Source organism: Cornus florida, unplaced genomic scaffold, assembly GCF_030987335.1.
Source record: "Cornus florida cultivar Cherokee Brave unplaced genomic scaffold, ASM3098733v1 CherokeeBrave_3.0.0_Hap2_Chr03, whole genome shotgun sequence".
Taxonomy (NCBI): Eukaryota; Viridiplantae; Streptophyta; class Magnoliopsida; order Cornales; family Cornaceae; genus Cornus; species Cornus florida.
Window position 1 is genome coordinate 2,001,248 of NW_026775573.1, and position 15,478 is coordinate 2,016,725.

General features: G+C 36.2%; 1 protein-coding gene and 1 pseudogene across 1 annotated transcript; one reads left to right on the forward strand and one right to left on the reverse strand.

Moving 5' to 3' along the window:
• Positions 1–147: 147 nt before the first annotated feature.
• LOC132300931 (uncharacterized) lies at positions 148–5,063 on the forward strand (annotated as a pseudogene).
• Positions 5,064–10,850: 5,787 nt separating this feature from the next.
• Positions 10,851–14,123, reverse strand: LOC132298997 (glycerol-3-phosphate 2-O-acyltransferase 4-like). The gene is made up of 2 exons (XM_059795408.1): positions 13,408–14,123; positions 10,851–11,918 (listed from the first exon to the last, which is right to left on the reverse strand). Exons 1-2 carry the CDS (start codon positions 14,044–14,046, stop codon positions 11,043–11,045), a joined length of 1,515 nt encoding a protein of 504 aa, XP_059651391.1. The 5' UTR covers positions 14,047–14,123; the 3' UTR covers positions 10,851–11,042.
• Positions 14,124–15,478: the final 1,355 nt, after the last annotated feature.

A 15,478-nucleotide genomic window follows, 5' to 3' on the forward strand; every position in this document is an offset into this window, starting at 1 on the left:
TACACTCTTTCTTTAAATATTTTTATCAATAATTTATGATATCAGTCGATAATCAACAAATTTATTTTATTGATGAGGGTGCCTTTTGCCTTTCCAAAGTTAAATGGGCTCCTATTACCTCACTCTCTCTAGGTGGGACTTGAAAGAATGAATTTGGGTGAACTAGAACAAGACCTGGTAATAAGTCCAAACAATTTTGGAATTTCCTTTTCAAGCCCAAAATCTCTCTTTTTAATTGGAAATAATCTGTCAATAAAATAGGCTAATAAAAAATAATATATTTTTAGAAGAGGTCTCGAATTCAAGACTTGATTGTAGTACATTTTTTTTCTTTTCAATATAATTTGAACATGATTTTTTTTTTATTCACTTTGTCATTCTATCTAAGAGTTGTGCGAAACATTGCAATCTTAGTGGTTCGTTGTATCGTTCGATGCATGATCCTTTTTCAAGTCGATACACGACCCGTATCGGTCAATTTATACTAATTTTGTCTAAATCTGTTATACCTCGACCGTGATCGATACTACGAACCATAATATTGTGCAAGCTCAGCTGAATAGATTCACAAGATAAAACAGTTTAGTTGCACAGTGGCATCAGTTGCTATTGTGATTAATATTACAGGTGGATTTTGAAGAATCAACTATCATAAACAGTAACATTCCATTAAATGTGATGGATGGAATCAGAGATTTTCTCACAATGTCTTCAATGCATTGGAGGCTCGGAGCACATAGCAATAACACTAATTAATTACTTCTTTCTATTATCTTATAATTAAAAAAAAAAACTTATTAAATATTTTTCCCTCTCTATTCTGATTTCTTTGCAGGTTTGGTAAAGAAGACTACTTCGTTAGTGGTATGGTCGCGCTGAACAAAACCTAGATGCTTTTTCACCACCATTGTTGCATTTGAATGCATGCACCTTTAAACTAATTTTTTTTTTTATTTTTTCTATTGTAATTCTGATTAAAAAAATATATATTAATTGAATAGTAGGAATCATCCTTCTTGTTGTTATTATTATTGTTATTTTTGTATTTATATTATTTAAAATTAAAGTTCACACATAATTCAGACCTAAATCACACAATTCTTCTGGTTGTTATTATTATTGTTATTTTTGTATTTATATTATTTAAAATTAAAATTCACACATATTGCATGCCAATGTTGATTGTAATGCGCTCGTTGCAGCCATCATTAGCAGGCAAATTTCTGTTGTCAGATTGCTGCTACAGGTAAACACCGTGTGCAAGATTACCAAAACTACCCAAGATGTACAGGTGTATATATATCTGATGCTTAACAAATCCAAAGAGTTGGACAATACTGATTACATGCTGGGCCAGAACAGTGCCCGGTTTGATCAGATAACTGTGAGGCCACCAGTTTGAGTACAGCTCTTATAATACTGCTTTTAGCATCTCACAAACACCTAATTTTATGGGCCTTCCATATGACTTATGTGCCAATGATGTGAGCCTGATGGAAAGATTTATGCTTTGTTGTTAAGTTATTTAAACAAGCATTTTTTGTTTTTATCTAAATCACAACACTATAATCTAATATCACATTTACCTTTTGATAATGGAAAGAAGGCTCATGTTAGAACAGACGCAAAAGTGAGACTGGGAGCCTGGTCATGGGACACGGCTACTGGAGAAGAATTAAGGGTGGGTGCAGGGCTAGCTGAACCTTATCGTGTCACCTGTTGTGCAGTGGAGCATTTTGAAGACACTGGTGCTATCTTGCGCATGCTCTTACGCCACCTCTCCCCTAACATCCCTCATTTTGGGAGGACCATCATCCATCATGCCATCCTATGTAACAACGCTAAAGCAGTCAATGTGCTTGTGAATAGTGGTGCTAATGTAGAGTTCCCTGTTGAAACAGATGATAAAACAGAGTTCCACCCTATTCATTTAGCTGCACGACTTGGGTTTGCTGAGGTTCTCCAACAATTTATCAATGCTGGTTGTAATCTCAACTCAAAAACAAATTCTGGCGATACTGCGTTGATGATATGTGTAAGAAATAAGTGTGAGGAGTGTCTTCAACTTCTGGCATTGGCAGGTGTTGATTTTGGTTTGGTTAATTTGGCTGGTCAGTGTGCTAAGTCTATTGCTGAATCCACGCGGTTGGCTCTTGGCTTCCAACAAGCAGTTCTAGATGTAATCCGAACTGGGAAGATTCCTCAATCAAGCAATGCCTCGGTATTTTCTTGTATAATGTTCGTCACTCAAGCAAATGACATTGAGGCCTTAAAGAAACTTGTTGAGCAACCTGAAATTGATCTTGATGAACAGGATGGAAATGGATTTTCAGCAGCCATGCTTGCCGCAGCAGGTGGTCTTGTTGAGGCCTTCCGGTTGCTTGTGTATGCAGGGGCTAACGTAAAGCTGAGTAATAAATACGGTGAGACAGCAATTACTTTATCAGAAGCAAACAAGAAGAGTGATGCTTTTGAAAAGGCAATTCTTGAATATGCACTTGCAAAGGGAAACATGCTTCCACTGGATTTTATGCTCTACACCGCGCTGCATGGCGTGGTGATCTAGAGTCGGTCCGTATGTTAACTAGTGGGGGTTATGATGTCAATGTCCCTGATAGTGATGGTTACACTCCACTCATGTTAGCAGCAAGGGGAAGTCATGGAAGCATGTGTGAACTCCTAATCTCATGTGGGGCAAGGTGCGACATTGAGAATTCAACATGTGCGACTGCACTCTTGCTTGCAAGGAAACATGGTAAGGGAAATGATGCAGAACGCGTGATATTGGATGAGCTTGCTCGGACACTCGTGTTAAGCGGGGGACATGTGAAGAAGCACACAAAGGGAGGTAAAGGAGCCCCCCATATGAAAGTACTGAAGATGGTGGGGAATGCAGGGTTGTTGAGCTGGGGGAAGTCCAGCAATAGAAATGTGATATGTAGGGGGGCTGAGGTGGGCCCCAGCTCAGCATTCTGTTGGAACCGCCGGAAGAAGTTCGATGTTGAAGAACCGGGAGTTTTTCGCGTGGTCACAACGAAGAACAAGGAAGTGCATTTTGTTTGTGAGGGTGGGATCGAAATGGCAGATTTGTGGGTGAGAGGAATTAAGCTCGTCACAAGGGAAGCTATTTTTGGTAAGAAGCAAGGACAAGCTTGAATACTGATGGTAACTATATTTTGGCTTTTGTACAGAAGTTGGGGAGAGGAGATATCACCTTTTGTTAGGCAAAATGTCTTAAATCTATTGCATTACAAAAAAAATGCTCTCTAGTTATTGCCAAAACTGTTAATTTGCAGATAATAAAAAGGCCTTTTGCATTTGCATGGTACTTGATGATACAGAATAACATGATATCACTACCTCCCAAAATCTCTAGATAAAGCACATTTTAAAGACATTTAACCTAATTGAACATGTGACAGATTCTGCCAGGAGTACAGCAGTAACTCAAAGACAGGAAGGGCTCGGAGATTAGTCTGATATAGATGGAAAATCTAGCAAGCCTATTTTCACTAAGAAGACCATCAGAAAATGACAAACTCATCTAATGCTAACCATAAAAAGGATATTCTTTGATATGATTGAGCAATTTTAATTAGATTTACACGTGAATTGTTATATCGTGAATTTTTTGATTTGATGTTGTAATTCATCAATTCAACAACATGGGTTTGGTAACTGCGTAGGTAATTAGATGAAATGGAATAGTGAGAATAGTTTTGATGTAAAAGGTTAGTGATTCACATTACATCAAAGGGTCAAACAGACAGTGGATAACAGTCTTAAGCATTAAGCATTAGTTAGTTTGGTAACCCTCTAAACCAAAATTAAATAATTATACCTGCAATAGAAAATCCACCCAATCTTCCGGTGGGTCGGGAGGAGGTGTAATGTCTATAAGTTAAAAAAAAAAAAAAAAAAAAAAAAAAAAAAAAAAAAAAAAAAAAAAGCGAGACCCACAACTTTTGTAAAGTGGTCATATGACCACTTTTTTTTTTTTTTTTTTGGTCTCTAATATGATTCTTTCTCTTCCCGACGACAGAAGCTTTCTGCTCTCACTTTTCTTTTTTCTTTCTCTTGCTTCATGAATTTTACTCTTTGATTTCTCCCTCATTTCTTAGTGTTTTTAAGTGCCGTTTGAGGCAAAACAAAGCCCGCGGCGAGCTCTACGCACTCATACAAGCAATTTCAGTTTTTGGTCTTCCTAGGGATTTCGAATTTAGAAACCCATTTTAAGAGTTTTGTGCAAATTTGAGGTAGGGGCATCTCAATCCACTCATTTCTTGTTTTATTGTGAATTACACCTCCTTGTTGTGTCAAACATGTTTAATTGGGAGTTAATTGTATCTATGATTATATGAATGATGTCTAGAGAATTTTCAAGAGCTTGATTATGACTTGTTTCATGTGTAAAATATGTTTAGATGTTGTTTTATCATGCCCACTATGTGTTAACATGCTGAAAATGACTAATGAAAACATGTTTATTTAGATTGTGCCAAATTTCCATTGTCATAATATTGAGATTATATGTACATCCATGCACATGTCATTGGGATGCATGAAATGGGAGAATTTGTCTTGAAATGAAAATGGGGGAAATTTTGGGAGAAAAGTTTTGTCAAATAGTTTTGATGAACCCGGTCGCTGCGGGGTTACCAACGGGCCGGGGGTTAATATAGCCTAGAGGGGACTAGGAAGTCACCCTAGCGTGGTTGAGCTATTCGGGCCCCTCGATGACGCTGCGGGGTTACCAAAGGTCTAGGGACGATAGCCAATCCTCCTCTTGTGTCGCGGCGGGGTTACCAAAGGGCGGGCTGTATTAACATTTGAAAATGATGGTTTTGTGAATGAAAATGGGGAGTGACATTAGCATACATTGCATTTCATTGCACTGCATGGTTTATAATTGGAATTGGCGTGCATATTGTTTTAATTCCCTATATTGCATGATCCCTATTTCCCATTGGCCTATGCTTTGTTTGAATTCACAAGGACACAAGAATTGTGTCTTAAGTGTCACCTACTGAGCTTTATGCTCACCCTACTATTTATATTATTTTTTTCAGGTCTTGAAAATGAAACGGTGGACGACAATCCACCTTAAGCTTGAAAGTTGTTAGAAGGTTGTTTGCTATTTTGTATTTTGACCGTTTTATGTATATTCATAGTTGTGGGGATGTAACTAAGTTAGTATTCATGGCCTTGTAACTTAAGAACGAACTTATCTTTTGTTTGATGTAAATGAAACTAATGAAATTATAGTATATGTTTCCATGCAATTGTATCATGTAACGTTGTAAGACAGGGATTTTAAATCTTAACCATGTATTTTGGGACTGTAATTATGATAATTTAGATTAATTGATGTGTGGATGTTCCATCATGAGAGGAACTATATTGAGGTATAATGAACGGATGAATGGAATGCTGGATGATTTTATGTGTTTTGTGTATTGGGACAGGTTGTTGAAGGCCCATTTTTAGGGGAGGTTATGCCGAATTTTTTTTAAATTTTGGCATCAGTTAGGGTCGTTACAGGAGGGTACTCAGGCGGGTCCTCCAGCAGGTCCAGAAGCGGGTCCTCATCATCCATGGGAGGGATACTTTTGTCATTAGCTCCCTTTCTCTCCAAATCCCTCCAAATCTTGTCAATTTTGGAGGGATTCCAAATGAGGAATTTGGAGAGATAGTTATCCCTCCAAATCCTTCCAAATCATTTCTTTCCCCTTCAAATCATCTCATCCAAACACAACACTCCTTATCCTTTCTTTTCTTTTCTTTCCAAATCCCCCCAAATCTTCCCATCTAAACGAAGCCTAAGGATGTGTTTGAATAGATGGGGAACAAAGAAAATAAATAATAGTATTAGTTAGGAGGGAAAAGAAATGAAATGAAATGATAGATAGGGGAGGAATGAAATGATAGTTATTTTTATTTGAATAAGATAAAAGAGAAAAAAGAAAAGAAAGAACAATGATTAAATTACTGTCTGACCCTTTCATAACCACTTCACACGGTTATCAATTCCAAAATATCATAAGCACTTCGCACATTATCAATTCCAAAATCTCACTTATGATATTTTGGATTGTTTCTTTATTATGGTTCAATGCAATGGGTAAAAATAAAAATAAAAACAATGAATGAAAACAAAATTAGATAGGACACATTTAACTCAAAACACACTCATTATTGACATAGCGAGTCATGGATACATGATTTTGCACTTTTAAACTTCCATTCAGGAAGTTCTAGGTAATTAAAAGATTCATTCTACTGTTAGGTATTTCTATAGCCTTCTGAACTTCTACGCTCACTGTTGCTTTTTTTTGACATGCCAAAACATAAAATTTTAATTTTGATTTCATGTTTTGGCATCTAATAGGGTTAGATGATGTTATTCTTCCTATCGTTAACATATAAAGATATTAGAAATGAGATAACAAAATTATTTTCCACTATACTCATTTCCTCACACTTGTGAAGGATATTATTTTGCACAGGCATAAGATACCATGGCATAAGATACCATGTTGCTTCTATATTAAAAGTAAAAGGACAATTAATTTGATTTTCTTTCTCTCCCTTATAAAGAGTAATTAGGAAGGATGAAAAACTTTCTAATAGTTTTGACCATCTCTTTGGAGGCCAGTGAGTGTGACAAGGATGAAACTGGAATGTGATTACTAGTGAGTGTGATTAACGTTAAAAAATAAAAATAAAAAAATCAGCCTTTCTGTAACAGTAACAAAATTTATGAAAATAAAAAATAAAAAAAGGTTTAATTTATTGATAATAGCAAACAGGCTACATTGCAATTTATTTTATAACATTTATAAACCAAAAAGCTGACAGAGTAATTAGGAAGTATGAAAAACTTTCTAATAGTTTTGACCATCTCTTTGGAGACCGGTGAGTGTGACAAGAATGAAATGTGATTACCAGTGAATGTGATTAAAGTTTAACAAAAAAAAAAAAAAAAATCAGCCTTTCTGTAACAGTAACAAACTTTATGAAAATAAAAAATAAAAAAAGGTTTAATTTATTGATAATAGCAAACAGGCTACATTGCAATTTATTTTATAACATTGCAACTCAAGCTTTGATTCTGGGTAAAAATTTCGAGTTAATTTGGGTTACTCATATGGTTAATCTTTACACCAAAAATTTAATACGATTTTGAATTAGTTTTAGATTAAATTACTCTTAAATAAGAAAAAGTTTAAAGACTTTTTGTAAATTTTTAATAAATTACAAATAAATTTTTAGAAAACTAATTCTCCTAAATATTAACATACGATAAGTTAAGATTTAACAAAACAAGTTGAAAAGACAAAAAAGTAATCGTAGTTTAAATATTATATATAATATATTTAAAAGTGAAAATATATATGAAAATAATATTAGAATTCGGGTTCGGGTTCGGGTAGAGGTGGCAAAAGTTGACACGACTTGCTAACACGACACGAGTTAAATGGGTTTGGGTTGATCTTAAACGGGTTCGGATCATAAACGGATTGACACGATTAACCCGTTTAGTTAATCGTGTCGTGTTTGATTTAAGGGGTTCAACCCGTATAACCTGTTTATACATGTTTAATTCTATATGTCATAAATAAATTTCTGTTTAAGTTCTAAATTACTATATAAACTTGTGTCTTATAATTTAATCTTTTGTAAACTATAAGCTATTTAGTAATTTGGTTGATTAAAATTTATATTTTTTTTAGTATTTATGATTTTATTGAGTATTATTAATAATTTATATAATATATATATATATATATATATATATATATATGTAAATAGGTCATTAAATGGGTTACAAGGGTAACCCGTTTAATAAACAGGTCATGTTAGTGTTGAGAGTTCCTGACACGATTATTAAACGGGTCGTGTTTAGGTTGAGCTGTTTAGTATAATACCCTTAAATTAACACGACACAATTACGACCCGCAAACACGAATTGTCACCCCTAGGTTCCGGTTGGCTCGGGTTGCTAACACTTCAACCCAAACCCAACCCTAATTAAATTCGGGTTGAGATTTTTCAACCCAAGCCCAACCTTAATTATAAAAATGATTGTCCAAATCCGTTAAAAATCGAGCTAGGCCCGAGTTAGGCTCGGGTTACCTAACCCAAGTTGTACCCCGAATTTGTTACTTTTAATATTTGTATAAAGGCAGGATTTTATTTGAGGGGGGCGCAGTTGAAGAAAAAAAAAATGTAGACAATTTTTTTAAAATTATTTTTTGAAGTAGGGGTATTTTTGAAATTTTAACTAAAACTTTAGATAGTAATATAAATTAAAAAAATTCAATGAAGAAATAAGTGAGATAAAAATGTGAAGGGAGCATTTTGAATAATTGAGTGGGGGCATTTTTTAAATTTCCCCACTGAGCCTGAACTGGTCTGTGCCTGTATATAGATAATGTTATGAAATAAGGAACGGGGAGTATTAATTCTGTGTTATCCTCTCACATCTATATATGTGTATACTGTATATATATATAATCAGTCCAATGACCAATTACTGTAAAAAAAAAAAAAAAAGAAAACAATTGGCATATCACTGTACTTGTGTTGTTGACCTGGCTCTTTTCTATCATAGTCCATTAGAGTCTTTACCCTGAATTGATACAAATTCTGCGACAATTCATTACACCCAACTTACGATCCTCATTTATTAGGGGACCGACCCCATGTCCACTTAGTTTTAGTGTTATTAGTAATATTATACAATTAATTTTAAATTATTAAATTATTAAATCAAATATACAACATGTAATTATGTTGCATTATTAATTTAATAGTATTACTGAATTATATATTGATATAAGAGTGGTCCTCGTAGTAATAAAAAAAACAGTGTGTGTATATATGTTTATGTCGAGAAAAACCATGTGAATCATCTGATGAGCATGAAACACATGAAACATTTTTGTAATGAGAGAAAATGGGGCATTGTGGTACTCCAATATTGATGGCAGTGTACTAATTTCCATGGTTTGGATGACCATTTTGTTTTCTATATAGCAGATAAAACTAGTTTATGTACGCCCTGTTGTAGAAACGAAGCATTCAACAGTAGCTCTTGACCATCCCACATTTTTCAAGTCATGTTTTATTTTTCTTCAAAATTTAAGTTTAGGGAATTAAAAAAAAAAAAACCAAAAGTTCCATAAGTTCATTAGTATAAAAAATTGGGATAAGTGCAAAAAACACCCTTATTCTTTTCAATTTGTACAAAAACACCCCTCAATTAATATAATTCTCATTTGACCTTTTTACTCTTCCAAACCTTATTCTCCACCCCAAAACCGCAACCACCAGGCAAGCACCCATACCCGCGAGACCCAATAAGCCCCATGAAAACGGGTCTTGATGCACCGGTGATGAACCGGGTCTCTCGAAGCTCCATGAAACTATTTCAAGACTGAAGCAATATGAACTGAAACGCAACGAAAGCTTCAAACACGCAGTGAAAGCTTCTCTGCTCTCAAACCCATTTGTCGCCTGCGCTCTTGTGGATATGTATGGTAAATACGGCTCCCTTTGCAGTTGTTTGAATTTATCAATGTTACACCAAACGCATTGACATTTAATTCAATTATAGGCGGTTTATCGGAAATGGAAGATGGGTCATTTAAGGCTATTATGTTCTATAGACGAATGCAAGATATGGGGTTGAAGCCGAATTTGATTACAGTTCTTGCTTTGCTATCCTTATGTGTAGGCATAGCAGCTTTGAATTTGATTAAAGAAATTCGCGGTAACTCACATTGATCCTCACCCCCTTAAGTTCTAGACCCACTTCCTTCTCTTTTACCCAACGCGCGCCAAATATGTTTCATCTTCTCTCTCCTCTCTCTCTCTCTCTCTCTAACTGTGCCCTCAAGAAACTGGGTTTGGTAAAGCAAAATACTCTGTTTGGTAAAAATACAATCCTGTAACAACTAAACAATTTACTGTGTTTGGTTAGCAAGAAAAAAAGGTAATTCAGGTTGTTTTCACAGCTCCGTCATTGAAGCTCACTCCGTCAATGTTCGGGTTTATGTGACAGTTGCGAATTGGTGGTTTGGGGTTGCGAATTGGTGGTTTGGTTGATCAATTTGTTGATGAATTTTCTGGGTTCTTGATTACAGTAGGCCGATCGAATTGGTGAATTGGGTTGTCTTCTTCTCTTCCTCCGGCGAACTGGGCGTGGTTTCCTTCTAATTTTCAGTCCTTTCCGGCCACGGTTTAATTGGGTCTTGCTTGTGGGTTGTTTGTATCGGGTTGGTGTTGGCATTGTGGGTATTTTGTAGCTACCCTTTTTAGTCATTTCACAAAATATTAATTTTTTTTTCTATATTATTAAATGTGTAGTTAAAGTACATTTTAGTAATAAATGGGTGAGCAGGGCTTATTTGCACAAATATCTTAATTTATGAGTGTTTTTTATATGCAAAGAGTGTAATATACACTGTAAGCATATTATGGAAGTGTTTTTTACACTTCACCCATGAAAAATTTCATATTGTCATTACAAAACAGTACTGAGCAGCTACACACGTTATTAGTATTCACATTCAATAAAAATACACAATAACAATTAAATTAGTTCACTTACATATAAAATACTCAATAAACTTACATGGTAGATTTATATTGAGTGAATCGTACCAACATTGTAGCATGGGGATGATCAAATTGACCGAGCTCAAACTACCCGCTAAGATTGAACTCATTTTGCAGCTATATGAGCATGAAGTTTTGCTCTTTTCTATGAGGCTTAATCAGTTCTTTTTGAAGGGTGTCTAAACATTATACTATAAAATTCATTTACTAGTTGATAAGAGAAGATCAATAATAAATCCAAAACCATATTTAGGCAATCAAACATCATCAGAATTGTAAACAATTCTGTACAGACAGATATACCCCCTTCCACATTGACAAAACAACACCCCCAACTCTAAAACTCAAATGACCAAATTACCCTAAGCAGAGTGAGTCACCGAAATGACCCAACAACCTACTTTTTTCCTCTTCTTCTTCTACTTCTTGGAGTACATGGACTCAACCTTCCCATCATTCCCTCCCAGCAGCATATACTTGTCCTTCCTAGTCAATTGAGTGCACTCAAACCCCAGTACACCCCCCAACACCTTCTGCACGTGATTGGCCACCTCAATCGCTGATTTCCCACCTGCCTTACACGTCATCTCCTCAGGCAATCGATCAAGAAACGTTACTTCATAGGTGGGCCTAGGGTTCATGAAATAGAAATATGCGTCCCAGAATTTGACCCCACGCACGGTGGTCCCATGGAACATATTGGCCTTCAGATTCACCGCTACTGGAACGATCCTATCGCTTAACTCTGCGAACAAAGCAGAGAATCGCAGCAAGAATGGCTCGCGACACGTGGTCCCCTCAGGGCACACCACCAGGTCACCTCTTTGGAGCAGTGATTTGATGCGGGCAGCATCAGCTTCACGATCGCGGGTCAGAGCGACGGCTGGGATTGGAGATAAGAATCGGGAGAGGCGAGACACGCTGTATGTGACACACGAGACTTTGCGTCCGAGTGCGATAGCGATCACGATCGGATCAAGGGCTGTGCGGTGATTGCAGACGTAGAGGTTGCCGGGTGTCCCTGGGGATGGGGCTGGGGGTTGGGTCCCACGGATATCAAGGTTGATTCCGAGCATGGGGTACGTGTACCGTACGATGCGTTCCGGGAGGGGGAGATTGAAGTATACGCGGATGATGGAGAGGACGAATCCGAATGGGAGCCAGATGTATGTGATCAGGGCGTTGAGTGGGGTCGGGAGCTGGACTAGCCGTCCATCATGGAAGATGATTCGGCTTTTCAGGCGATCAAGCGGTACTGGAGTTGCTGATTTGTTGGGGAGCACCATGTAACCCTCCTGTCGACCATATTAACAAAACTATCTTTAGTACAATTTTTGTTTTTTTTTTCCGAATTAGTACAAATTTGACAGAGAAATAAGTAACCATTAATAAGGAAAAATGACCTAAACTAATCATTAACTATCGCTACTTAATATTCATTAATGAGAAAGAAAAAAAAATTTGTCACATGACAAGTAATTCTCGTACTCAATTTTTTTTTTTTTATCTCAAACTTCAATTATAAATGAGATTTTATTTATTTACTCAAATATTATTATTATTTTCACAACAAACTCAACAACCAACTAAGAAACAATACAAGACTGCTTCAATTGTTGTTATAGATTAGCCAACCAGTCCAATTTAATGCCATAATTGACCAAATTAACAAAGCCAATCCTTTAATGCCATGGTTTAATACAGACTCGCGGATTAAGAGAATGACCCTACAAAAGTGTATAAATAAGTGTTAAATAGACCAGAATCATTTAATAATTTTTCGTTAACAAGATGATTACAATTGTTAAATCCAACTTGAAAGACTTCTTTGTTTTGGAGTACACTGCAATTGAAATTTGGTAAAAATCCCACATGATCAACTATCAAAATTTTTTTTTTATCCACCCAAAAAAAGATATTTTGTCATACAATCCGTTGACTAATTTATTTTGCATGATAAGATTTAATGAATTTTTGGTAGTATGTCTCAATCTCGTTGAACATTTATTTCAACATGGCCATGTGGTTCTAGACTCCAACCCTATTCGATGCAAATATCAATGAATTTTGCTTCAGCTACCCACCCAATCAATAAAAACAGTTTAAACACATGGGTGCAATAAATTCTAAAGATGATGATGAAATGTACTGAATTTCATCTAATTAGAGGATTTTGTGATGCTCTATTAAACAATCCTCCTAGAGTATTATTTATCCAATTATGGAAGAACTTTCAGAAAAAAGGAGGAGTTTACGCAACAATCTAATTTGAGTGAGGTTGACTATCTATTAACATCACTGTGATGTACTATAATTTCCATTTTTAGATAGAGACAAATTATGTGGTAATCGACATCCCAGTATTGAATGAAGTTCTGGGAAATAACATTTTAGGCACTGTTCTACTCGGTAACGGTCAGATTTTGCAATAAATTTGCATAATACGGAGTATATGACATGTAAAATCAGGTTAAATCCTATATACAGAAAGTTGCGACTCCACACTGATTTACTACCCTGTTTGGTTGCAAAGAAAATTAGAGAGAAAACACAAAATCAGTGATTTTCAAGAAAATTGAATATAAAACAGAAAAAATAGAGAACAAAAGAACGGATCGTCCTCTACTCAATCAAGAAAGAAAACGATTCACTCAAAATTTCAGTTTCTTTCGTTTTGCTATATTTTCTCAGCAACAAAACAGAGCAAAAATACTTATTTTTACTAGCGAATTTAGCATGAAAAAATACTGGATCAAATTTAAAAAATAGAAACAGAGAACAAACCTTGCAAATCGACATGTAATCGTGGTCCGATTCACGATCTCCGATTCCAATATCAGGAGATTCGTCCCCAAACTCGCTGAGAACCGCCAATTTCTTCAATTTTCCCACCAAAACCCCTGGCTTCTTCACAAACCCCGTGGCCTTCTTCGTCTTCGGATTAACCTCGATCTCAGTCCCCAACACCTTGTCTCCGCCCAAATACTCCCTCACGAACGGCTCAACCATCACCGTGGGGTTCGCCGTCACCACCACCTTCCTCTTACACTTGTCGAACACGTCGTAGCTCTCCGATCTCACGTTCGCGGCGTAGAATCTCGGCAGCACCGCGCGCGACGCCAGCTCGATGTCGCGAATCTTGACGCCGGCGAATGAGATGAAGATCAGCATCTCGATTGCGAGTGCTTCGGAGAAGAAGATGTAAGCGATGGCGATGAGAGGGAACGATAGGAGGAGAATAAGGCCGCGGAGGAGGCTTCCGGCTTCGATCGCGACGAGCATGAAGTAGGGGAACGAGGAGCTTGAAATAAGCAGTGTGCCGTCGAGGTCGGCGGCGATCGAGTGATGTTTGACTGCGGAGACGTCACATGTCGTGATCGACGGGAAGGTTGTTCCCTTGGTGGTGGTGGTTGCCGGCGACATGGTTCTGAACCGGAGAACCCTCTCTCTCTCCTGTGTTTGTCTCTCTAAAATCTGCAATTGTACTCTCTCTCTGCTGGGGAGGGAAGGTTGGGTTTTAAATGCGGAGAGATGGAGGTGAAATGACGGAACTGGGCTTGAAGGGTTTTTACGGTTGGGAATTTTGGCGGTTTTATACTCTGATAATTTTTAGGGTGGTGTTTGGATGGGTTCAAATTCAATGAGAAGTAAATGTGTGTTTGACTCTTTGTTGGACTGTAGGGGCAATGGTGCTTTCTTCTTCTTTTATATATATATATATATGGAGGTGAAATGACGGAACTGGGCTTGAAGGGTTTTTACGGTTGGGAATTTTGGCGGTTACTCTGATAATTTTTAGGGTGGTGTTTGGATGGGTTCAAATTCAATGAGAAGTAAATGTGTGTTTGACTCTTTGTTGGACTGTAGGGGCAATGGTGCTTTCTTCTTCTTTTATATATATATATATTTATATATATCTATATATATTTATTGTTTTCGTCCATTTTTTAACTTTTCATTGTCTCTATCTAAGTTACGTAAAGCGAAAACGAGAAAAAGAGTAATTTCGAGAATGGGAATGTGAAAGTGATAAAAATAAATCTAAAAATTTGAGTCAAAGAGTGCACGGAACGTGAGAGTGGGAACGCGTTCAAAACATGAGAGATAGAAACACCTATTAAGAAGGATTGCCTGACCTAGATCTGTATTAGATTTTTTAAAAATTTTCGACATATATATATATATATATATGAGCACATTTGTTTTCGATAGTCAATAGTGGTTGTTAGGTGTATCATATTAGTGAGAGGATGGATAACACATGAAACTTTATCAACTAGACTTGCTCATGACATCCACATTTCACGGCATGAAAGACAGTTGTTTGAGATTTTTGTGAGTTGCTTGAAAAAATAAAAGACAATCACGTGTTTAGCAAAGCCAGTTTTACTACTAAACCATTAAGACCTGATCAGAAAACTAAATTGCTGTTTGATGAAGTTGAAAATTAAATACTGAAATTCAGTTTTAAGTGCAAGTGATAATTAATTATAAATTAAGATAATTTTTTGTACTTCTTTTTTTGTTTATGTGTGGACTGTGGTGGTGTTCAGTCTCTCCAGAATCCATGATCGAGCACATGCATTCTCTCCATCCTGTATACATCAGGCAATTGTCGAGAAAATTCTCTATGGTGCTATTTTGTTCTAAATATATTATTTTTTTAAGTTATCAAATATTCAAATGCCAACTAATTAAATAAGTGCTGAAAGTAATGAATTGAGTTACCAAGGGTAAGGCACCATGTGAAAAATGGTACATATAAATAATTTAAAGTACCTTTAGGTTACTCTCGAAGACATTGGCTTTTAAACATTATAATTTTTTATTTTTCCATATTAAAAAGCAACAATAA